This window comes from Lepidochelys kempii, chromosome 18, assembly GCF_965140285.1.
Source record: "Lepidochelys kempii isolate rLepKem1 chromosome 18, rLepKem1.hap1, whole genome shotgun sequence".
Lineage (NCBI taxonomy): Eukaryota > Metazoa > Chordata > Testudines > Cheloniidae > Lepidochelys > Lepidochelys kempii.
This window is the reverse complement of record NC_136397.1, coordinates 16,251,349-16,277,329: the sequence shown is the minus strand read 5'-3', so window position 1 is coordinate 16,277,329 and position 25,981 is coordinate 16,251,349. Positions and strand designations below refer to the sequence as shown.

Sequence of the window (25,981 nt, the reverse complement as noted above, 5' to 3'; positions counted from 1 at the left end):
CCCCAACAGAGTCCCAGGGCAGCGGCAAGGCAGCTGGGTGCCGTTCCTCAGGAACCGCTCTGTCTCCTCACGCCTCTCTCAAGCCTGGGCCCTTTGAAGTGTGAAATTAAAGCCGTGATAAATCTCCTCGCCCAGGCCCATTAGGTGGTGTCAACTTTCATTACCGCTAGCCACAAAGACGAAGGCGGTGGGTGCCAGGTGCTATTTTCGACACAGCGCCAGCCACCGAAACGAGCTCCGGCAAGCTGCTCTCCCCTCCCACCAGGGCAGGAGAGGAGCCTCCTGACTCCCATCGCGGAGCTATTCGCCTGCCAGGATACAGAGAGCGGAGCAGCCAACTTCCACGCATGGGGGGATTGCGAGGAGACTCGGTGAAGCCTTTAAACTACACCTGCCGTACAACAGCCCAGAGCGTCAGCAGGGGAGGAGGAAGAAGCCCTGCCAAAGAGACCTGTCGGCGACCACAGGGGGGGTTACACCTGGGCAGGCCACAGGCAGCTCCAAGCAGCAGATGGAGTAGCTTGTTGTTGTACCTAGGCCCAGCGGGGCAGGTGTGGGGGGATGAGAGAGATAGAGAAGGCATCCACGTTCCAGTCACAAACCATGAGCTCTGGACATTTGCCTTTGGACCACGCAATATAAACTCCATGTGTGAGGAAGTCCAAGCCCCCCCTCCCCATCCGCCCCCCCCCCGCCCCCCATTCCTCACACCCTCCTGCCCCCCAGAACCAGAGGGAACGGAGCTTCCTACCCTCCTCACAAGGTCCCATCCTGGAAACCTCAATGGCCTTCTTCTGCTGGCAGGAAGCCACCTGCAGCTCGCACGGGCTGTCGTAGGTGACGCCGTCACTGCCGCACACCTGGGAGAAGGGCTGCCTCTCGCAGCGCGGGCACACGCACTGCCCACCCACGCACCTGCTCCCGAAGGCGCAGACAGCGCTCCCGCACGACTCTGGGGAGGGAGAGGGGGGGAAGCGAGGGGAGAAAAGCGGCGTGAGATCCAGCAGAAAGCCTCCCCTTGCCATCGTCAGCCCGGGCAGCGTCAGAGGGCCTGGCTGCTGATTGCTTCTTCGCTGGCTTAACCCATCCCTGAATGGGCTCAGGACAGAAGAAACTGGCGGGGGGGGGGAGGGGGGGTCCCACGGCAGAGTCCTAAGCACCCACAACTCCCGCTGCAGGTAGCCAGCCCCTGCAGACACTAGGCCAGCAGCGCATTTTGGTTATGAGCACTGAATGACTCTCTCTCAGCACCCGCCGTCCCATACCCACAGCAGGCCGGAGCCCAGCCTTGCAGTGCCCGACGCTGACGGGCCGTCCCAGGCAGCCCTTCCATCTCACTCAGGTTTCCACTCTGAAACGTATCCGTTAGCGCCTGGCCCCCGCGCAGCTGGGAAACGTTAGCCCCAGCTGTAGAGAGAGGCATTATTTGGTCCAGTGTATCATTTGTTCTGATGTAGCATTTCCTATGCACTTTTAGTTCATTTGGAAATTAGCACAGACCGTTCGGGCTGGGGCAAAGTGTGCAGGGCTGAGGGGGGGAGCGCGCGGAAGATTAGATAGGAACTAACCCCTGAGGGGGGAGGAAAAAAGAAAAAACGGGGCATGCTGACCAAACAGGCACTTGGTACAGCTGTGTTTAAAGGCAGCTGTAGGTTCTGGCACGGCTTCCCTGTTCAGCCCCGACGGAGAGCGCTCTGCACCTCTACGGCGCCTTCCCTGACAAGGTTCCAGTTAGTATTTCAATAAGGTTGATTAAGCGTCGTGACACCCATGAGGGGAGCTATTACCCTTGTTTCATGGTGGGGGAAACTGAGGCACACCGGGATTGTGGCTGAGCTTTTCAAAGCCGGCTAAGAGATTTGGATGCCCCCTTCCCATTAAGATGGATGGGAAGCATGAATCCATTCATTATTCGAATTTGTATTACCATAACCCCTAGAAGCCCTCGTCATGGACCACGACAGCCGAGGTGGCTTCGAAAGGCTAAACTTTAGGGTCTTGCCCTAGATCTCACAGGGAACGAGTCAGTGGCAGAGCTGGCGATGATCCCGTTAGAACTGGGCTATGACAAGATGCTCTAGGCTGCTTAGAGCCTTGGCGTCTTCAAAGTCCATCCACCCTACAGGGTGACACCCATTGAAGAACTTTCAGCTCCTGTTCGAAAATAGGGGGGAAAAACCCTACGGCTGAGACTTCCAAGCCGACCAAGGGATTGAGACAAGTAACTCTCATTCATGGTAATGTGTCTAAATCCCTAATCAGCTTTGAAAATCTCAACTGAAGGATTTCAAGTCTGTTTGAGGATGGCTCTCATGAATGAAATAAAGAAACCTCTGTCCAAACTGGGCAGGGAAACGCTGCTAGAACCAACTGGGCTAGACTGACTTCTCTCCTTTGAGTGCTCTATGCCAGCCGAGGACCTGAGCAGGCAAAGATGGCTGTGGCTAGCTTGCACACAGACAGCCTGGGTGTAACAAATCAAGGAAATTCTTGTGATGAAAACCATTCCATCCGCCAGCCTATTGCCTGGTATCTGTCTGCTCCCCCAGGGCCTGCAGACATGATTGCCAACAGTGGCTAGTGATCTTGGATGCCTCCATTTCTGGGTGCTCAAGCTGACTTACCTTAAAGGGGTCTGGTTTTTAGAAAGTGCCTAACATCTGCCTTCTGAAAATTGGGCCTCTTGAAGATGTCTCAAGTTGGCCCCCCCAAAATGGAGGCACCCGAAATCATTGGTCACTGGTGAAAATTAAGTTATTTTCTTCCTTGGATCAAAATCTTTTTCGATTTTATTCCTTTCCCCAGGGGAGGGTGGAACTGAAGTAACACGAAGGGTTAAGAAAGGAATGTGGAGGCAGGAGGGAAGGACAGGTGCCCCTGCAAACTCACTGCAGTCTCCTTGCGCGGCCACCTGGATGTTGGTCTGCTGCGTGCATGCCCGGACGTGGAGCTCGCACTCACTGCCGTAGGTGTTCCCGTCCGTGCCGCAGACCGGCTGGGAGGAGGAGACGCATTCTGTTGGGCACACGCACCTGCCCGTCTCCGCCTCGCAGATGGCCCCGAACTGACACTTGCTGCAACGGTCTGCAGTAATCAAAATAGAAAGGGAAAAGAAACCCAGAGAGAAAGTCAAGTCACTAAGCACTGGCATGGAGACCAAGGCCCCTGCAGAATAACCCAGGGGCTCATTATCCCACAGGCATGCCGTGTCAGCGCTCCAGGCAAGGAGGGGTCAACAGCGCTGTACTCCTTCACTGCCATGTGAAATGGCGAGAGGACAGCTAGAACAGGCAGATTAGCCTGGAGAGAGGGTCATAGCTTAAGGACATAGCAGCTTTGTCTGTGCGGAGCACTGCCCAACAATCGCCCTCCATTGCTCGAGCATGGCTACAGCACAGAGCCTGCTCCTTGTTACCATCACAGCATCTAGAACTGCTCCGACAGCCTGATCCCAAACCCACTGAGGCTAACGGGAAAAGCCCCACTGACTCCAATGGGCATTGGATCGGGCCCAGAGATTGGAACTGAAATCAGACCCAGGCAAAGCACCACCTTGGCTTCAGTTCTCGTTGCACCCTCAGAAACGATCAGTGTTGCAAACGGAGGGCGGAGACATTGTGCTGGAGGGAGAGGAGAAAAAAAAAAGGCCCCAATCCTCAGCTGGGATAAATGAGTGCAGCTCCCCTACTGTCCCACGCATAGGACTTCATAAGAAGTATTGTATATCCCTATAGCAATTTGCAACTCAAAGCACTTTACAAGCTAGCAAGACCCACAGAGAATCGCAGCCACCTCTGGGGTGGAACACAGCAGCTTTTTAACAGTGCACAGCAGCACTCTGGGTCAGATTCAGGCAGCAAGTCCAAGGGGAATTCAGGCAGAAGAGTAAAATTAACCCCAGGGTAGGAGGTGGCCAAGGCAACAGGGTTAGACACTCGAAGCGTTGTGGGGGATCGTCAATGCCCGCGAGGGAACAGGCGAAGAAAAAGAATGAAAAGATAAATGGGCGGATTCCCCATCTGGTGTAAATCGGTGTTGCTCCATGGCAATTGACACCAGTGGAGGATCTGGCCCATTGTTCCAAGTATTTCTCAATGTTCTGCGGGGACATCGTTAACCCTTTAACTGCCACAGCCAAAATCAACAGACCAGGTGTGTCTAGACCCTGTGCGCTCACTGTACAGCCGATCGCCGTGTCTGTAGCACTCACCTGCTTCTGTGGGAGTGGAGGGTGGGGAAGGACCCTTCACCGCCGGGACACTCCAGAGACAGGAGCGTGATAGAGAGTCTCTCCCATGAGGCCAGCGTGCACATGACTGAACAGCTCCACGGGCCAACACTGAACACGAGAGGGGCGCTGGAGGGGAGGCGGCTGAATGTCCCGAGAATCATGTGAGCACCAGAGATAGCTGCATGAGTAACCTTGTCAGCAGCATCCCTCAACGGCTGCCTCGGACCCTAAGCTCTGCCTCCACTCTAGACTCCGGGGGCCACGGGGGGACTGAACGGGGGAGGCAGCTGTCTCTGAACCCAGTGTCAAGGCAACAGTCAAATGCCATCCAACCCCCCCACCCTGGCCCCCCAGACACTCACAGGGAGTGAGCATGTGGTGGGTGGGGAGAGGAAGGAACGGGGTGGGCAGAGAGGCTTAGCCGTAAAACCCATCAGGGCCAGGGGTAATTGGGATGAAATGTTACCGGAGTAGTATGCCATTACAGCTCTAAACAGGGCTGGAGCGAGTGCAGGGCTGAGTGCAGTTACAAAGGCTGATAAATTAGTCCCGGTATCAGCAGCCACAGAGAGACAAGGGCTACAACCCAGGCAGCTTGCAAATCTCCTGGGGGCGATGTCTGCAGGGGCGGGGGGCGGCTGGGCAGGGCTGTGGAAATGAGGGGGAGGGGAGGTTTTATCTTAAGCTCTGGATCCCGGGTGCTTCTGGAGCCACTTACTCCCAGCACTGCCCGGTGAGGCATTCCCACCTTCCCAGCCCACTCCAATCCTGTGCCCTGCCGTTTGCAGAAGCTAACAAGGGGCGTGTCATTTAACCAAACCACTTGTCAGCCCCACCCGCACCCCACACACCCCCCATTGAGAAAAGCAGGGCTGGTCTGCTCTCAAGAGCTTGACTGACACAGACGGGGCGAGCACTCTACCCCTTGGGGCTGGGGGGACTGCGGGGGTTGAGCCCCATTTTCTGGGAATGTACAGATCAGAACCCCCTGGAGTGGTGTGAAAAAGAGATCACCCCACAAAAGCCACCGCAGCCCACAGGGAGGCAAAGAACAGCCCGCAGCCAGTCTCGGCAGCCTTTCCCTGCAGCCGGGCCAGCAGTTCTTGCTTTGAGCCTGAAGCCAGCGACTCATGGCTGCCACTTGGTAGGCCTTGTCCCAATGCAGGCGCCACACATCCCTGGCCTCAGGCCGCAGCGTGGTGTGTTGCGGGCCCCAAGGATTATTTTGGGTTCCACTGAGTTCCTGCAGGACAGGCTCAGAGGGCCCGGACTTGACCCTGCAAATGCGGGGCCATCATGGAGGTACGGCAGCAGGAGACGACGGGGGCTGCATGTGGGGCAGCTGCTGGAGGCTGCAACGCAGGCTGGATTCACAGGATGAAAAGACTCTTGGTGAGTCAAGTTCTGGCTTCAGGCAGAGACCAGCCAACCTCGCAGGCTGCGGGATTCCCACCGGACACCCAGTGCTGGGGGCCGAGTCTTGGGGTCTGGGTACCATCAAACTCAAAGGAAAACCCATTAACAGGAGCCACTGACTCCCAGGGATGGAGCACCTCTAAAACATGGCTGCGGATCCCAAGGTCCCAGCTTAGCCCCATCCGTAGCAACGCCAAGGAGAAGACGGCACGAAGCCCGGGCAATTGCCCCCACTACTCTAGCAGCAGCTCCAAATGTGGAGGAGAAGAGCAAAGTCTCAAGGCCAGGCCTGGGAATTCCATGGGAACAGGGAGTTGCTTTGCAGGATGGTGGCCCATGTGTCACAGAAGGCTCTAAACTCACGTCCAAGTGCAACGAACCCCTCTCAAGGCGCGGGCAGCACCATGACCTGCCGAGCCCCCTTCTCCTGGTTTATTAGGATGTCCCCGGGACTGGCTGTGTTTGTAATTCCCAGCGACACGTCATCTCCGTATACACTGTCTGTATGACGCACTTCCCTCCCCAGCGCACGCAGTCTCGGCACTGCGGGTGAGCTCAGAGCCAGTCAGCACCTCCGCTCTCATGGCCCCTGCGCATTCAGTGACTCATTGGCTAACTTCCTCTTTCAGAGGAGCATCCCCTCCCTCCCTGCATTCAATTCACCAGGAATTTGGCTCGAGGAATATTTTTCTCATTTTACTTTCGTGCAGCAGCTGTTGCTTTGGATGTGTGGGAAGGAAAGATGCAAAAAAAAGCCCAAACCCATGACTGGTTAGCATGAGCTATTGGCTGGCATGTTTCTATCTATAGCCTGTCATTTTCAGCCCACTGGTGGGTTTCAGAAGTGGGTAGAGAGGCAGTTGAAGGCAGGATCTATGGATGTGAGGGAAATATCTTCCTGAGTCCCAGGAAGACAGGGTCTGTTTATGCCCTAAAGCAGGGGTGTTGATATCCCTTTTACATGACAATCATCTCTCAGGTAACTGCAGATATTAATGCACCTATCGATGCCTAATCTGCTTCTGAAGCCTCCGGAACTCATTGCTATCCTGTAGCAGGGAGTTCCATGAGTGAACTGTGCACTGTGCAAACACATCCCTCTTTTCTAAGCATTATATTTCCTTTCATCATAGTAAGTGTCCCTCCTGCATAACGCAGAGATACAACATGATCCTATAAACAGAAACTAAAAAGTCAGCCTGAACTTTGGCTGCGGCACTCTGCATACCCGCTAGCCCCACCCCCACAGGTCCCGGAGTATATAGCTGGGCATTAGCTCACGATAACGCCTGGAGCATACAGACTGCAAGCAGGATGACCCTAGTGTGTCATAAACACAGTTGGCTAAATCCTGCCTAAGCAACCTCCCTGACTTCAGTAGGGTGGCAGGGTTGGAACAGGGAGCAGATCACGGCTGAGGGACATAGAGCGCTAGGATTAAGGGACAGCCATCCCTGTTTTTTTCTTGTGGTGCATTCCAAAAGGTGCAGGAAAGGCCTTTATGAGCCCTTCTGCCACGTGGCTTTGTGGGATGCAGCAGGTGGATGGAGTGACAGTGATCAATTATTCCTCCCAAGGCAGAGAAATGCCTTTTGATTGGATAAAGGGTGTAAGCAGGGGTGGAGGAGCAAGTGAGATGGATAGTTTCTCTCTAATGGGGGCAGAGGGGATGTATTTAGTAATTAAATCTGGACACCCCCCATGCTACCTCCAAAAGAGAGACAAAGGAGGAGCAAGCTGCTCAGATAGCTTCTCCCGCATCTCAACCCCAGCCACTCCTGGGCAGCTCTCCCACTGTTCAAACTCTTGCAGCAGCCAATTGTCCTGCATCAGACTGGTAAAGGAACCAGGGCGGGCTTTGCACAGAGAAGCCATTTACGTGTGTATTTCCCCTAAGTGCCCCCCCCCCATATTTCTATAGGGAGAAAGGGAAAACCACCACCCACATTGGTTCCTTTCCCCCAATCAACCCCTTCTGCCGAGACTTTGTTATTTTTAAGCCATTGGAAGGTGAAGGAATAACCTTCCCGAGCAGCCGGAAGCAGTGAACTGCATCATTCTCTCTGCTCGCCGGGGGGGGGGGGGGGGCTGCTGATTTCACTGTGGTCTGAGTGGGCAGTGGATGATGTAAGCCAGTGCTTGCCTGGCAAGGAGAACAGGGAATGGCAAGCCACAGAGAGATACACGCAGACACATGCCCCAAACCAGAGAGACGCTTCTGGGGTGAGAAATGGATCATTTCCGCACAAAGCACGCCGCAGAGGCAGCGCTGGGGGCTTATGCTGCACAGAGATTTCATTCAACCTGGATACAGTTTGATGTTCAAGGAACTGTAGCTGCTTTGATGAACAGCCACCTGCTCTGCAGCCAATTCCACGTCTTTCCCACGCACCTCAGTGCAACACCTTTCAATTCAGTTTGACTCGCAAGCCACCCAAGAGGGGGAAACCGAGACCCAGGGGAAGCAAAGCGGCAAAATCAGGAACTGAACCCAGGAGTCCTGACTCCTAATGCTTATTCTACCTGTAGGCAATGCTCCCATTGACTCACTCTTTCCAAGGGCAACCTCCCGTGTTCAGCCTATCCCCACCCAGCTCAGTCCACCACTAGCAGCCCCTCTGCACTTTCTACAGTAGGGAGGCACTATACCTGGATCACAGGGAAAGCTTCAGTGCTTTAAGGAACAATCTGAACACTTTGTTTCATCCCCATGACAGGCAGGAGATTCCATCCCGCGGGGACGAGGGTAACCTCTCTAATCAGCAATATAACTTGCTGAAAAAGTCTTGGACCAAAGGGAAGCAAGGTGTTCCTTAGGATCCAGAGTGGTTTAGTGGTGAGAGTGCTGGGCTGGGAGTTTGGACTCCTGGGTTCCATCCCCAGCTCTGCCCGTGACTCACTGCACGAACCTGGGCAAGTCACAGTCCTGCGCTCTGCCTCAGTTTCCCTTCTGTAAAACAAGGAGGCTCCTGCTACTTCGCTGTGGGGGTTGGGAAGCTAAGGGCACTCTGTGTCTGCAAAGCATGTTGCAAGCTCCAGATGCAGGGGGTTAGAGAAATGCCCAGGAGTCTCTCTTCACTGGACCCCTTTGCTCCTATAGGTTACTGAGGTGCCATCCCATGGGGTCAGCAGTCACGTCACCTAACACCTCACCCCACGCCAGCTAGAGCTACAGACTCCAAAAGCAAACAGCGTGGTGGGGCTGCAGTCTATCCGCAGGCCTGCTTGGAAGGGGCAGCCACCGGGCCCCTCCCTTTGCCACCAAGGCCGGCGAAAAGGGCAGATTCTGGTGGGATGCCATTCAGGTCCTGTGGCTCGGTGGAGCGGAAAGTCCCATTGCCTGCCGGGGTGGTGTGGGATGAGAAGGGGCTGCCCTGCAGCAGATCAAGGACTTGGGGGTGGAGGAGACAGGCCGGGGCTGGGTGGAAAAGTCTGCCTGACTTGGGTGGGGAGCATATGGGGGGAAGGGGGGTACTTGCTCTGTGTCTCCATAACCCGCCCCGCCAGCCAGTTCTGAGCCCTCCCGGCTTCGTGGTTCTCCTTCCACGGAGCCCCGCCCCACTCACCGCAAGGCCCTTTGTGCTTCACTTTGATCTCCTTCCGGAGGACGCAGGCCATGGCGTCCAGCTCGCAGGGGTTGCCGTAGGTGCGGTTGTCGCTGCCGCAGACGGGGTCATAGCGGCTAAGGCACACCTGCTGGCATTCGCACACCGCCTCCCGGTTCTTCACCACGCAGGTGGCCCCGAAGGTGCACGCCACGCTCAGGCACGGGCTGGGCATGCCCAGGTCTGCGTGGGGGCAGGAGAGAGAAAGCCACACATCAGCCACTCCCCCTGCCGCAGCAACTCCCCATCCGGCAGGGAGTGGGCAGGCAAAGAACAATGCCCGGGTGCCGGCCCCCGCCAGGACCGCGCTGCCCCTGGGCGGAGGAAGTTATGATGGTGTCACAAACACACGGTGCCCCTGCCACCCCCCTTGAGATCACATGCCACCCTGGCGGTCCAGGTCTGGTGCCTGTCCCATAGAGCAGCAGAAGATCCTCCTCCCAGGACAGGGCCCTGGTCGACCTCAACTCTCCCTCTGTTATCGCCACTGTGCAGATCACAACAAGACAGGAGGACGGGGATCCCAGATGCTGAGAGGGACCATAACAGTCTGAAAGTCAGGGCGGAGCAAAATCCATCCTGCTAAAAGCCTTATACCTTCAAGTGAAACCCATCCCTCGCACCAGCACACACACATACACACACACCCCAACTCTTACACCAGCACACACACACACACACACACACACACAGCCCATCCCTCGCACCAGCACACACACACACACACACAGCCCATCCCTCGCACCAGCACACACACACACACACACAGCCCATCCCTCGCACCAGCACACACACACACACACACACAGCCCATCCCTCGCACCAGCACACACACACACAGCCCATCCCTCGCACCAGCGCGCGCACACACACACACAGAGCCCATCCCTCGCACCAGCACACACACATACACACACACCCCAACTCTTACACCAGCACACACACACACACACACACACACACAGCCCATCCCTCGCACCAGCACACACACACACACACACAGCCCATCCCTCGCACCAGCACACACACACACACACACAGCCCATCCCTCGCACCAGCACACACACACACACACACACAGCCCATCCCTCGCACCAGCACACACACACACAGCCCATCCCTCGCACCAGCGCGCGCACACACACACACAGAGCCCATCCCTCGCACCAGCACACACACATACACACACACCCCAACTCTTACACCAGCACACACACACACACACAGCCCATCCCTCGCACCAGCGCGCGCACACACACACACAGAGCCCATCCCTCACACCAGCACACACACATACACACACACCCCAACTCTTACACCAGCACACACACACACACACACACAGCCCATCCCTCGCACCAGCACACACACACACACACAGCCCATCCCTCGCACCAGCACACACACATACACACACACCCCAACTCTTACACCAGCACACACACACACACACACAGCCCATCCCTCGCACCAGCACACACACACACACACAGCCCATCCCTCGCACCAGCACACACACACACACACACACCCCAACTCTTACACCAGCACACACACACACACAGCCCATCCCTCGCACCAGCACACACACACACACACACAGCCCATCCCTCGCACCAGCACACACACACACACACACAGCCCATCCCTCGCACCAGCGCGCGCACACACACTCCCCAACCCTTGCACTAGTACACACACACACAGCCCATCCTCCACACCAACACACACAGATATACCCACTATCCCTCACGCCAAGACACACACGCAGACACACACCTCCCCTCCCTCACACCAACACACACACACACCCCCTCCCTCGCACCAACACCATCCCCCCAGTGACGGTATGTAGAGAGATCTAGCTTGCGATGGCTCCGATACCTGCACTGGGCTCTGATACACTGTGCTCCACCCTCTTCCCATCTACTTCTTATTCTCACCCGCTTCCTTTCATTAGGACAGGGATGTGGTGGGAACTGGGGAGAGAGGATCACCCTCACTCCTCCCTGTACAGGTCGTTGCAGAGCTGCACTAGCCCAGGTTAAAATGCCAGAAACACGTGCAGCAGGGGGCCTGGGGCGGGCCAAACCGACTCACCCTAGTAGGCACCGAGGCTTCCCTGGAGCATTGTTAGCCAATGCAAAGCGTGAAGGGCATCCCTCCGGACTCTGCCCAATGAGCAGGGCAGGAGGAGAGGCCAGTACATCTCTCGCCAGTCTGCGGGATCTCCAGGCAGCTGCGTGTCGTGCTGCGAGTGGAGATGGGGTGCCGAGCCCATGCAGATGCAGAGTGCACCGAGCCCGACTATTCTTTCACCTGTGCCGTCCCTGCACCAGGGCAACTCACTGGCTCCGGTGGAGTGACTCCTGGTTTGCACCAGTGACAGAGGCAAATCGGGCCCAGCATCCCTGTTCCACTGCAGACAGCATGGTCGCCTGCCCCCGGGACTTTTCTATTTAGATTTTTGTCAAGGGAAGATCTGCGATGCAGAAATCCCCAATCGTAACCCCATGGGCAGGCAGTGGGACAAACAGCAGGCTGCATTTCCTTCACCTCCCAGAAGCTGGCGCTCTGGTTTAGGCTGCTTACAGGCCAGGCCAGGCAGCTCAAGGCAGGACTGTGTTAAGTGCTGGGGGAGAGCCGGCAGTCCAGCCAAGGGGGCGCGCCAAGATACTCAAACAACCGCCCTGGGCAGCGAGGGGAGGGGAAAGAGAAGAAAGAAACTGGGTGTGAAACCCTGAAAAGGAGATGTGGCGACAAGCCAGCGGGGAAACGCAAGGCAGCAAAAGCCAGCTGGATGCAACAGGTCACGCACCGAGACAGAGCCAACCAAAACGAACACGCCGCGAGAACAGCCCAGCCACGAACCAGCGCAGGGTGTGAAAGGCAAACTCTGCATGGAGAGCTGGGACGGGTTCCACCTGGAGACAGCCTGCCGGGCCCCCCGCTTTCTGACTGATGGGAAATTGAACCCTCTGTACAAAGCCTCTGTACAAAGCCAGGGGGCGGGGGGGGGGGGTACATGGGTCAGAGTGACAGGACCAGGTGTGTGCCATTCAGTGCATGGGCCCCTGCTGCTGCCTGCGTCCCACCAGCACCATGGAGAGATCCTGCCTCTCAAGAAGCCAAGCTTGCCCCAGGCAGATGCTCCTGGATCCAGCAGTGGAGAAGGAGCAGGAATGGAGGAGTCCCTGACATGGGACCCGACGAGAGAGGGTCCCCACGTCTGGGGTGTTGCTCGGTTCCAGGCCTGCGAGGGAGACGACTGCCAAGTCGGGATTGAGATCGAAGGGCTGGGGCGCAGGAGAGTCAGCCAAGGCTCATCTCCCTCTCTTTAATACTCACTCGCCCCCCAATCCATCCCCCACCCCCCTACCCCCAATTCTTCCTGCAGCCAGACGGTTTCCGAGCTTCCCCCACGGGGTGCTGGCACCTCTCTGTGGGCCTGCTGACATCTCCGGCTTTGCTTTCTCGTTTTTAAAGACACGCTTCCCATAACTGCGCCCTGGAGTCGCGCAGAGGCAGCGGGCAGAGACGGAGAAACAGCCTCTGCCCAGCACAATCAGGCTGAACGGGGAGCGGCTGGATGGGAGGATCCCAGGCCTGGAGCTGAGAGACACAGCTGCTCTGACATTTCTCACCCCTCTAGCGATTCAGAGCTGCATTGGTGCAGTAAACGAGGTTCCCCTGGCAGTTTGATCCTCAGGCTGGCAGCGTTTCCCTCCCACCCCCGGGCCCCCACTGAAGACTGTAGGTGTTTTGCCATTGGTTTCAATGGGAGCAGAAGATGACACTTCCATAGCCCCTTCCATCCAAGGGCCTCGGAGTGTGTTATCAATAGGTAATTATGACTCCCCCACCCCCCCAACCTCCACCATCACTTGAGAATCCACATCTCCAGTTGACAGGTTGGGCCATATCTCAAGGGACCATGTTGTCAATCACGGGACTCTGCGCTCTGCAGAAACCTGGACACCTTCTGTGGTGCCCAGAGGGGAGCTGAGCTCTTTTGAAAAACTGTCAAGGAGTAAATGGCTCCTGGGAGACCTGCCTCCGAGTCCGCTGCTCTGACCGACTGCACTCCCTGCCTGTCTTTGCAGCATCCGAGGAGTTTCGACGCAACCCCCTGCCAGCAGGCTGGGCTGCCATCTACCGAGGTGCTATGATGGTGTGCTGCCAGGGAGAAACCCACGACAGGAGAAGGCTCCTTCACCAGACTGAAGGAGGATCTAAAAATCAACACGTTGCAACGTGCGTCGGGAGGCGGGCGGGGAGTTTTCATATTCAGGCCGACACCATGCAGCACGCTCACTCCTTTCCACGCCCTGAGCTGACCCAGGCAAGCCTGGCGCGTACACGCACGCACACACAAACACGCGCTAAGGAGGGGGACGGGGGAAGCACGGCAATCTCGAGCAGCCAGGAGTCCGCGACCATGCCTGAGCAACAGAAAAATCAACCAGGAGCAGCCCGAATTGACTCATCAGCCGGAAAGAGGCACCCAGGTAGCTTGAGAAGGGGAACAGGGTTCTCAGCTCACACGGATGGTCAGGCAAAACAGCAGCTGCCCACAACAGAGCCTGCAGTTGTGTGGCCACCCCGCAACCCACGTCCATTGCAGAGAAGGAGATGCAAACTGGAGCAAGCATTAAAAATACCCCATTACACTGCAAGGCACTTTCATTCCAGGCAGGAAGTGGGTGGATTGGCAAAAAAATGTGGGAATCTTTCCATCCCAAGGGCTTTTAACTAAGGCCAGGGAAGAGGATAGTGAAGGGGAGAGGAGAGAGAGATCGACATCTTAGGGAATGCCGTTGGCTAAGGAGAAAGGTAGAAAGCAGACCTCTGAGCAGAGACATCCCGGTTGGGAGCGGTAGGGTACTGTGCAGACGCACGTCCTTTCTCCAAACAGGCAATGCTGTAAAACACAAGACAAAGAGAGAAAGAAAGAGAAAGAGAGAAAGAAAGAAAAGGAGGAGGAGGAAAACAGACAGACACAACTACAGAGACCTTCCCTCTGCCCCCATCACACCCTGCCTCTCCCAAATTCCTAACCCCCTCTCCCATCTCCCCTCACCTAGAGGCGGCTTTCAGCTCCTACCACCCTTGTTTGAAAGCAGAAAAGAACTTAAAAAAATAACCCGTTGACGGGCAGATTGGGCTATTTTGTTTCCTTCCCTGGCTGCTGGAGAAGAGCGAGCTGCGGGGCTGAGAGTTCATTAGGCAGGTATCTGTGAAAGATTAAAGCATCGTGTTGCCATGTTAATAGACTGCCTTTCATTTCCTTCCCCTCCATAGGCTCTAGTTACGCTAAATCTTCTTCACTAGACGCTGGCTATCAGCAGCAATCTTCCTCCAGAAGCTTGAGAGTTTGTAGGCAACCCCGAAGGGGCTTTGATATGCACAGCAGGGCATACGGCTGGACTCACGCACCCTAAATCCCCCACTTTGGGCTGGTACCATCAGCTTCCACCTTGCTGTAAAAGGAGACCCCCCCCCACCGGATTTCTGCAGGGAGGTTCCTATTCCCTGCCCCAACCTGGGCCCTCCCAGGGGAAGGGATGCTCTAGATCCCTGAGGTCTCCCCCTTGCTCCCTATAGTGGAGACAGGAGGGAACATCAGAGATTGTAATAGGGACATACAGGTGGGTGGGGGCCCATGGAGGAATTTCCTTAGTGCCTCTTTCTCTGCAGAGCAGATCCAGTACAGACAGCGTGTAGCCAGCTTCCCCCACACTGCCCCTCAATGCGCCTCCACCCTGACTGGGCGGGACCCCATCTCTACGTCCCTGCAGTGTCCCACGCTGCGGAGAAGAGGCAGGACTCGGGCAGAATGAATCTACAGATTCTTTATGGAGGCTGCTAGACACAGAGCCTGGATCTCTAGCTCCCTTCTGGAGCAGAACTGAGTGATCACATGGACCTAAATCTCCATGTCTTGGCCTACGAAGCATCCAACTCTGCTTCAGCTCTCATGCTTAGTGTCACCTCACAATGTCTCCCTAAGCCCTGTCCTGCACTACAGCCTCCTTGGCCAGCCTGTCAGAAAGGAAAAGTTCATGTCGGTAAGCGTGCTTTTGTGTGGCGGACGGGTGCCTAGCCAAGACTGCACTGAGATCGCAACCCCATTCTATGCAGGTCACTTCTGGTCTGGTGCTGGGTTTGAACTGGTAACCTGGAGGCGGAAGTCTCCAGATCGCACAGGGCAGGTGGCAGCTGGGGGAAGGAGTAGGCTGACATGGGAGGAGAAGGCCTCTGGCATGACTGCACTGCATGGTGGTTTGCTAGGAGGCAGAACTGAGCTGTCACATGAACTGAGCAAGCATCAAACTCTGCTTCACCCTGGATTTTATTTACTTTCCATCCCACGAGCACATGCTCTTGAAAGGAACAGTGTGTGGGCCTGCTCTCCTGGCTGGCTGCACGGCCTGCAGGGAGAGGAGGAAAGGGAAAGCCATCAAATGAAGGAGAATCAAAACAGGAGGAGGAGAGAAGCTGCCCTGTATGGGATAGGGCAGGGTTGAGACAAGAATTGCAGAATCTGCCAAACATTTGTTTCCAGGAGCCAGCAAGGAACAGACATGCCGAGATGCCTTGTTGCCAGATCCTGCTCTCATTGATGGTGGTGTAAATCTGGAGTGACTCCACTGAAGCTAGCAGAGCTGCTTCAGATTTACACCCTAACAGAGATATAGGGCTGGATTTTCCGAAGGGCTGAGATATTAGGGTTTGATTCCAAGCCCATTGGAATCAGTGGAAAGACTTCAACTCTCTTCAATGGGCTTTGGAACCCAAGGAACGGAACCTGAGAAGCAGCCCAACAGGGGAAGGAAGGGATATAGCTTGAGGAACGAAAACAAAGTCTAGGGCTGCTGACTTTCACAATTTTATCACAAGTCTTGCCGTAGTTGCTGTTTTACCTAAAACCCCAACTCTTGGAGTCCTCTGAATACATGAGAATCTATAAGTTCACTCGGAAAAGAAAAGCAAGTTTCTAGCCTTCGTGGGTGCAGAGAAAAACTTGAAAAAGTGACTCCTAATGGTTCAACAACCAGAAATGACCTCCAAGTGTAGTTAAAAAAAAATGCCATGATTCCATTATGCCAATCTGATGAGTGACAAATGTTTTTTAAGCTGGCAGGGTTGGTAATATTGAGACTCTGGCACCAGGAGGGCAAAGCCAGCCAAACAGTCCCGGAAAAGTGCGGTTCATCTAAGACTCTTCTCAGAAGGTTTGACACGATACAAGAGTAGTTTGAAGATACAACCTGAGATCAGCAAGTCTTCCACTCGATGCCGGTCGGCGGGCTGCCTGTGCTTAGCCCATCCTGTTTCCTGGGCAACCGCTGAATTTCATAACCGGTGGCTTCCACTGCCATAGAAACCCAGGCCCCCATCCTATCCCACAACCCAGATCTCTTAAAATAGCCTTCAGCAGAAGTTCAAAAGATCCACCCCCCCACAGCTCCTGCCCAGAGATGAGACAAACACAGATGAGACCATCAGAGAGGAGCAGCACAGGGAAGAGTTCCTTACGGCGGGCACCTAGAACTGAGAAAGGCTGGAAAGCATGGCGAGGGCAATGAAAGGGACTTGGGAGACTGGCACTACCCAGGAGGCGGGATGGGCAATGAGAGCTGCTTCCGAGTTAGGTGATACAGCGTGTGTGCCTGGCAGGGAGCAGATGGATGTGGGACATGGACCGAACACTCAAGATGCTTCGTCTTGTTATTATTGTCCAAAGCACTTTTTCCCCTCCGTTACAGGACACATCGGACGCAGACGACACCGGAGCAGAGAGGGAGAGAGAAACGGCAGCAACGGAGAGAGAGGAGAGAGACAGATGGTACTTGGGATCAGGCAAAAGGAAGAAGAGGAGGAGGGGATGGATCTTACCCGCCTGTAGGTCATGAAGGGGAAGAGGGGCCGCCTACTGGCTACAGGGACATGGACACGACTTACCCCTGGCGTCTGGACAGCACGGCTCCTCCTCTGCCCTGTTATGTGTGAAAGCCGGAAGGGGCGTGGGGCATTTTCCTGCTGGGGGTGGGTAGCAAAGGAGGCGGGGGAGATGCACAAGGACAACCGGCGGTCCCGCTTACCACAAGGGCCCTCATGCTTCACGGGGATGGCGGCTTTCTGCTGGCACTCCGCCTTCTGGCGCTCGCAGTCGTTGCTGTAGGTCCGGCTGTCCCTGGCGCAGACGGGCCGGTAGGCGCCGTCGCAGGTGATGCGGTCGCAGGAGCAGCGGGCGGTGCCGCGGCGGTTGAGGCACACGGCGTTGAACTTGCACTCAGCCTGGCACTTGTCTGGAACGGAAAGAGGAAGGCACCACTTACACCCTGCGGCTGGGACGCAGGAGTCGGGCTTGTTGGCGTTGAGCTCCTAGCAGGGCTCCCAACTTTGGGGGGCAGCAATGGGCGGGGGCCTGGGGCCAAGGGGACTCCGGTGGGGAACAGGCTGAGGGGCGTTCAGGTCAATACGCCTGGGTACAGCCCAGCTCCCGCTAATGGACGGACGAGCAGATTTGGAAGCAACAGTCCCCTCCCCACCCTCCAGGATTATTGAGTCTTCTCTGCTGTCCATAGTGCCAGGGTCACCAGAACACCGGATTCCCTACCCAGTCTGGGACCACCTGGCCCCTGCCTCTAGTAGTGACCAACACCGGATTCTTCGCGTGGTCAATGGAGCCAGATGACAAAGGTGGGGCCAGGCTGAGAAGGGGCAGCTTCCCTGTCCAAGTCCAGCAGGTTTAGCTGGGGCAGGAGAGCGTCTCATTCCCCTCGGCAGCACCCGTTGGTGGGGCACCCCAGGGGAGGAAACAGGCACCCTGTAACCCGAGCTCCCTGCTGTCAGGCAAGTCGCTGAGAGGTACTTACCCTGAGGCTGGCAGTGCCCCGAACGCACCTTCTGGATCTCCAGCCCCCGGATGGCGCCCGACCGCCCCATGATGCACTCGTTGTCGTAGGTCACCCCGTCGTCGCCACACACCGGGTCCCTCTTCGGAGGGCAGTTTTCAGGCCGGGAGAGCAGGTCTGCTCTGCGAGTGCGGGGGTTCACCCGGCACACCCGGTTCATGTCGTTGAGAGTGCTCCTGCAGGGGTCTGTGCACAGAACAGAGGGCAAAGGAGAGGGGAGCTCTCAGACCAGCACAGTCATCTCCAGGGGCAGTCCACGCCCAACAGGGTCAGGCCATTCTAATCCTGGCCCCATCACATCCCAGGCCAGCTCTTCGCTGCACTGGTGCTCCCTTCTCTCTTGGTATCAACAAGGCTCTGTTGAAGTAAGACCCCGTCTCCAGATGGAGAGAGCCTGGGGATTCATGCTGACAAGAAAGCTTTGCTGACAAATTCAGGGGCTGAGGGTTCGGCTCAGACAGTCACTGTCCCAGTCACTCAGAGCCAGGAGTATGTGCAAAAGCAAGTGAGACTTGAGTAACACCAAGGTGAGCCAGGATGGTCTAACCCGCCCCCCCTGACAGCCCTGCCAATGCACCTGAACCCTGGCCTGCAGCTCTCTCTTCTGCCCCACAAACAGCTAGGGTTGGCCACCCTCCAGGATTGTCCAGGAGTCTCCAGAAATTAGATTACGTCTTGTGGTGGAACCTCCAGGAACATGTCCAACCGAAAGTGGCAACTCTGCTGGTGCCACTTGATCCCCACCTGGCTGTAGAGCCTGTTGACATCCCAGCCCTACCCACTAGTGGGATGACCACGAAGACCCAGTCAGATGACCACTAAGACAAGGCTGAGATCAAATGTATTTCAACTGTGAGAGGAGCTTTGGGAGCTCAAGGCTCAACCTCCCAACACTTTCCCCCACACACCACGGGTGGGGAGAGCTGCCCCTCTCGGGGAGAAGTCTTCTATCCTTTTAGCCAAGGCAGACAGGACTCCCTCTAGAGCCAGGCTAATATGGTTCCCTAATATGCCCATGGGTCTTCTCCTGGGCAACACACACCATAGAACCACACTGGAAGGGACCTGAAGAGCACGTGCATCCAGCCTCCCAGCAGAGGCAGGCTTGACCATCCCTGGCGGCGTCTTTCTCACCTGCTCCTGAGGTGCTCTGAGCTGCTAGGGGCACTTGCTCCCTGGGGGCCTGCTCAGTTTTACAACCTTCCCATCTACTCCCTGCCCTGGGTGGCTGGGTTGGGAAATCCAGGCCTGTGAGGGAAGATCCCTGAGGACAGGACAGGCTACACGCTGCCTTCCCCCCTGACATAATCCAGGCTTATCTGGATCACCTTCGCCACCGATCCGTGCTCACATTAGCATAGTAAATACACGTGCAAAACAGGCACCATCTATATGCTAATCCCTTCTCAAGTCCTGGGCCTTTTAGTCCCCCCACCTCCTTTTTGTTTTTTTGCCAAGTGGAAATACCTGGACAGCACAGAGGCATTTTCAGCCGTAATTGTAGACACAGGATTGAATTTTTCTCCCCTTTTAATCTGAACATACTGAAATCCCTGCATGCCCTACAATCCCCCCGAGGCTCTGGCATGCCAAGGGGCGAAACCCAGTAGTAACACATTCCCCTGCCTTCTGGGAGAACCCCCACGCCCTTCCCCAGAGCTGGCCCAATACAGAGCTGCAGCTCAGCTCTTTGCTTGGTCCATTTTAGTCAGCACAGAGATTAAGTGGGTGCCAGGGTATTTGGTCCCCTCCAGCCTGTTCCCCACCAGCCCCCAATGCAGGATGGCCCCCCACAGCGATGGTTCCCAGACCATGCTTCAAAGACCACAGAGCACTGACTGGGGATCTGTAAGGAGCTGGATAGTCCCATGACGCTAGCTTCTCCTTCTGCTTTCTTTCCAGATCCTAACTCCCCTGTTTCCTCTACGGCTGGATCCAAACCTCATCCGGGTCAGTGGAAGGACTCGACGGGATTTGGATCGGGGCCCTAGTGTTACTTTTCCAGGTAAGCAATCGCAGTAGCTGCCGCTGGCATGCAAGGGGGTTGTGCAAAGGAAGGGAGGTGGGGTTCCCAGGATGGTGACTAGGGGTACGTCTACATAGCAAAATAAAGACCCACCCGGGTTGACTGACATGGGCTAGTGCTGCGGGGCTCCAAATAGCAGCGTCGACATTCGGGCTTGGGCTGCAATCCCGGGTCTGAACCTGGTGGGGGCGGGGAGGGCCTCGGAGCCTGAACGTCTACACTGATCATTTCAGCCCCGCCATGCGAGTGCCACAAGCCCAAGTCAGCTGAGCCGAGCTCGGAGACTCGCTGCCGCGGGGTGTTCTAGCTGCGTGGCCCGCAGGCAGGGAAACAAGACTCCTCTGTTCAGGTGTGGCCCCCGTGACGAAAAGGTTTGTGAATATCCTGCCTCCCCTGTCCGAAATTGCCTCCTGCTGCCCTTGGACACTGGTTTCACTGCTCAGCGGCTTTCGCTTTGAGGAACCGGTTCCCGGCACTCAGCCTGAATGCTTACTTTGCTCAACTGCATCGTGTTACTTCTCACCCACCCTAAAGTCCCCTGGGGGTTTACACACCTCGAAGCACCTGCAGACAGGTCTGCTCCTTTAGGGCTCAATCCTGCCAGGGGCTGAGTGCCAGGGAACTGGTTGGGGCTGAAGTCAATCATGACCTTGCGGCACTGGCTCCTAGTTTTTCTCTTTCCTCCTACGCCAGCCCATCCAGCCCTTTAATCGCTCGTGTTCCTCTTCTCTGAATTCCCTTCCATTTCGCCAGCTCCTTCTAATGCTCAGCTGTCCAGAGCCGAACACAGCTTCCAGGTGCCGTCTGGAGAGTGTTCCCTGGCCCCTTGTAGCCTCCTGCCCCTGCTTGGGGTGATTTTGTGACATCACGGCAACTTGGTGGACTGCAGAAATGAACAGCTCTCCTGGAGTCTAGCCTCCCCACACCACAGACAGGGTATCTGGCACGTGTCCCTACCAACCTGGTGCTTTTCCTAATGAATATGGTCACTTTTAATCGCAAAGCTGCACAGAGGTAATTAAACGCGACAGAAGCTGTCCTGGGAAGTGACAGGGCAAGACGTACTCCCCGGGGATCGGTGTCACTCTAGGTGACCGATGGGTTCCTTTCATGAGGGGAAGTGACCTGTTTCTTCAAGGCCTGTCACCTAGGCTGCTGGAGATGCAGTTTGGCAGGAGAGGCCTGCAGCCAATTCAGGGCAGGGGGGAAACGGGGGGTCAGAGGCTGCAGCCACTTTCCAGATCATTCGCGATAGGCCTGTGTGCCCAGCCATGAGGGACTGAAGCTCTGTATGAGCCGCTGTGAAGCCTGACTCCTTCCCAAGCCAGATGGACCAGGCATGAGAAGGGGAGAAAGAGGAGCTCTTCCGGTATAAACCACTGTCCCAGCTCTTGTAATGGGGAGCCCCCAACCGCTGCTCTGGGGAAACCACTGCTGTGGCTCTGGTCCTCAGATGCTCCTAGGGAAGCCACAGTCTCAGCTGGAGGCTGGGCTTCTCCCTGTCCCAGCTCACAAACTAGAGAGCGGTCTCCTCCTGCCCAGACCCCATTTCCCCATCAGTCAGGTACCCCCTCCTCCCAGCCCCGGTGCCAGGCTGCCCCCCCGGCAAGCCCTTGGAAAGGAACTGAAGGCCCAGTAGAAACTCGAAGAGGCAGTAACTTCAGATGGCAGGGTGTGGCTGAACAGACTGGATGCTGGGCGCGATTGTTTTGCCCGGGGCTTTTCCTGTTCCCTGCTGCTTAGACCGCTCTCTGAAGCCCCAAAAGAGAGGAATCGCCCCACTGTGCTTTGGCCTGTACCATGCGGTGGCCCGATTCCCTCCCCCAGCATTTCCAAGGGGGTCAGGCCTGAACACCGAAGCATTTCCTGCTGATTCCCGACACCAGTAAAACCGAAGGCGGCTCAGGCCACCAGACGCAGCTGTGTTAGCCCACTGCCACCCTGCGGCTCTAGGCATCCTCACAGCCCCCTCCCGGTGCTTTAATTCCCATCGTTAGAGCCCAGCACACACTCCTGCCTGCAGCTTGGAGGGCTGCTAGCCGGCTGGCCCAGCACTGAGTGAGAGGGGGCCTTCAGAAGTGCCTCTCCCCCCCCACCCCGAGCTGGAGCTGGCGGGCTCCCCCGGCGCAGGCGGGCGACTCACCGCAGGGCCCGTCCAACTTCTTGAAGACGTTCTCCTGCTTGTCGCAGGCGTGCTTGTTGAGCAGGCACTCGCTGCGGTAGTCCTTGCCGTCGCTGCCGCACACCGTGCTCTCGGCCGTGCCGCCGCATGAGGATGGGCAGATGCACTTGGCCGCCTGGCCGTCCGTGGAGCGGGCACAGGTGCTGCCGAAGCTGCACGTCACCTCTGCGCAGGGGTCCTTGGAGCCTGGAGAGACAAGAGACACGGCACTGCTGCGTGAACGCGGCACAGCCCCTGCCCCGCGTCCCTTCACTTTCCAGCCTCCTCCTCTTCTCACGGCCTCCCCCACCACACCCGGGCAGGTCTCACAAGGATGAGACGGGGGGGCCCCGATCCTTCCCCCCTGCCCGGTTGAGGACAAAGGCAGGCGCAGCACACGGCATCCTGGACTGCACGCTCCTTGCTCAGTGGGGCCCTCAGCCAGCAGCAGCCCGGACAGCCCTCTGTTAAGTTCAGGGCTTTCACACGAATCTAGAGTGACCAGATGTCCCAGTTTTATAGGGACAGTCCTGATTTTTGGGTCTTTTTCTTATATGGGCTCCTATTACCACCCACCCCCATCCTAATTTTTCACACTTGCTGTCTGGTCAGTCTACACGAATCATTCTCCTCCCACAACAAAACGGAGCATCCTGCCCTCGGAGTCCTGGGGTCTGCGGGTGGTGAGTCGGATACCAGGTGGAAGGCAGAGCAGCAAGGGCCGAAATCCAGCCCAGCTCCGACAGGGCCGGTGCAGGGGACATTTGCATTTCAGCTCCCCCCACTGCTCTGGCCACGCGAGGGCCTAACCTATCCCTGCATGAGCATGAGGGACGCAGACAGGTGATCGTCATCAACATCCGAATCCAGGCAAATCCCACCGGGGCGTCGCCTTCTTGCAGATCACGTGCCCCCTGATCGAAATCTAGCTAGATCCTTAAGATCGGCTGGCTGGCGGAGCAGCGTACAAGTGTCACTGGCCATTTTATCGCACCACCAAAGCTTTTGGCAACCACATGATCACAGCGAGGTGAAGCAAGGATCAGTTATTCAAGGCTTCACAAGAGTCATGCCTGGTTAATTGTGTGCTATGCACTCCTCACATATCATACAGTGACCAGTTCTCAACCAGGGGTATGTGTACATCTGGGGGTACTCAGAGGTCTTCCAGGGGGTACATCAGCTCCTCTAGATATTTGCCTAGTTTTACAACAGGCTACATAAAAAGCACTAGCAAAGTCAATCCAAATTACACTTTTATACAGACAATTTTTATGCTTCTCTATATACTGAAATGTAAGTATAATATTTATGTTCCAGTTGATGTATTTTAGAATTATATGGTAAAAATGAGAAAGGGAGCAATTTGTCAGTACTAGTGTGCTGTGACACTTATGTATTTTGTGGCCGATTTTGAAAGCAAATTGTTTTTAAGTGAGGTGAGACTTGGGGGTACGCAAGACCAATCAGACTCCTGAACGGGGTACAGCAGTCTGGAAAGGTTGAGAGCCACAATCCACGTGTGAACCCGGCATGCTGAAAGGCGCCAGATCTGATGTGGGGCCTCGGACCGTCATTGGTGGGACTCATCAGTAATAAAGCCCTGCAGTTGCCCAGACTTTCCCTCACTGTCATTACAGTACAGAGTGACTTTGTCTCCACTTGGCTCTGAACTGTCCATCATGCTCTAGCTAGGGACAGAGTCTGGCAAGATGCCGAGTACCTGATCCAGTGAAGCGCTGAAATATGCAGGGGGGATAGCTCAGTGGTTTGAGCATTGGCCTGCTAAACCCAGGGTTGTGAATTCAATCCTTGAGGGGACCATTTAGGGATCTGGGACTAAAACTGGGGATTTGGTCCTGCTTTGAGCAGGGGGGTTGGACTAGATGACCTCCTGAGGTCCCTTCCAACCCTGATATTCTATGCACTTCGCTTTCTGCAGGTGAGTAATGCCGCTGAACTCAATGTGGCTGCTCACGTGCGTAAAGTGAAGCATTTGCCTCAGGGCTTGGCTGGATCCAGGCCAGACTGTGCAGCCTCTCCCTGGATCGAGCCTGCGGGGACTGCTCCAAAACCGACCAATGTCAACCAACGTCTCGCCATTGGCTTCAGTTGGACTTGGGATCAGGCCCTACAGGCCTGATGTTGCAAGATGCTGCACATCCGTTCCTGAAATCAACAGGAGCGGAGGGTGCTCAGCTGTTTGCAGACTCAGTCCCTAAATCCAGGGGAGACAAAGAAGGGGAAGCCCTCGCCCAGCCAGCTGACGCTTCAGACAAATCTCTATTTCCCAGCCTCCCACTCCCAATTCCCCTAGCTCCCCGCACTGCGATCTCTATTCGAAGCCCAAGCTCTGGGAGACTCTAGCTCCAGCAAACAAGCAAAACAGGGATCCTCAAGGTACCGCCAGCACAATGTAATTGGAGGAAGAGCTCAAGGAGCAATTTCCTCGCTGACAGGGATGGGCCCAAATTTATTTGTCAGCTTTTTTCTTTTTTTCTTTTAATTTGTCACTTTTTTTATGATTATTATTTTAAATAAATCACTCGGCGCACTCTCGCTTCTGATGCGGGCCCCGGCAGGAATGCTGGGTGCAGATTTATTGTGAGCCAGAGAGCCGCGCTCGGGAAAGGTCAAGTTAATTTACTCTGAGACGAGGAGACGAGGGGCTCATTTACACAGCTCCTCGTTCGCAGCTGGTGCATGCCAGCCCAGGGAAGGGCCTTTATTAGCCTCATGCACCTGGCCTCCTGGAAAAATCTCCATCCCCGAGGAAGGGGCTCACTTAGATGTGTGTGGGGGCTAATCTGTCACATTGGCTCTCCGGAGCAGGTGAACAGTTCTTGCTTCTGGGGGCAGTGTTGCCTAGTGGTTAGAATCCTGGCCTTAGATGAGTTTTGTTCCTGGTTCTGCCACTGAGCAGCTGCATGACCCTGGCCAAGTTACTTCACCTCCCTGTGCCTCAGTTTGCCTGTTTGCTAAATGAAGATAATGATGTTTGAAAGGGCTTAGAGCCCTATGGGTGAGGAGTGTTACAGGCAGGGCTGAAAGAGATTTTCTTCACTTTCACTGCTTGGTGGAGGCTCTCATGCTTTATGGGATGACAAAAGCTGGTGGGGCATCTTCTCCCTAGCACCGAGGGACACCGGCACCGAGGGGAAGTGGAAGAGGCATTAGTAAAGCCAGCCTCAGGCTGAGTGGTCAGGTAGTGGGGGTTAGCGAATCACTAAGGAGCCATCTACACTGCGAGCTATGGGGTCTGGATCAGCTGACTCAGGCTCATGAGGCTCGTGCTATGGGTCAAAAATAGCAGCGTAGACGGTCAGGCTCGGGCTTGACCCTGGGGTCCCGGACTCTCCCCACTCACTGGGTTTCAGAGCCTGAGCGAGAACATCTACACTGCTGTTTTTAGCTCTGCAGCCGGAGCCCCGCGAGCCGGAGTCAGCTGACCTGGCTCCGAGACACCGGGTTTTGTTTGCAGTGTAGCCATACCCTGAATGGCCCCCTGCCCTCAGGCCTGATACCTCAGAGTGGCATTTGGGGGTGCTGTGCTGCTGGAGGTAGCATCTTTGGAACAAGATGTAAAACCTACAGCTTATCCGCTTGTGATCTTTAAAGAAA

General features: G+C 55.9%; 1 protein-coding gene across 7 annotated transcripts in view; it reads right to left on the bottom strand.

Moving 5' to 3' along the window:
- The window catches only part of AGRN (agrin), a 223,530-nt gene that overhangs the window by 47,330 nt on the left and 150,219 nt on the right, over positions 1 to 25,981 (bottom strand). For all 7 annotated transcript variants that reach the window (XM_078849301.1, XM_078849297.1, XM_078849299.1 and 4 more), the window contains 6 exons: positions 22,343 to 22,567; positions 18,135 to 18,359; positions 17,358 to 17,564; positions 9,214 to 9,435; positions 2,890 to 3,084; positions 752 to 952 (listed from right to left, as the gene is read on the bottom strand). In XM_078849301.1, coding sequence (XP_078705427.1) covers positions 752 to 952; positions 2,890 to 3,084; positions 9,214 to 9,435; positions 17,358 to 17,564; positions 18,135 to 18,359; positions 22,343 to 22,567 — 1,275 coding nt within the window. The remainder of the gene's footprint in view (positions 1 to 751; positions 953 to 2,889; positions 3,085 to 9,213; positions 9,436 to 17,357; positions 17,565 to 18,134; positions 18,360 to 22,342; positions 22,568 to 25,981) is intronic.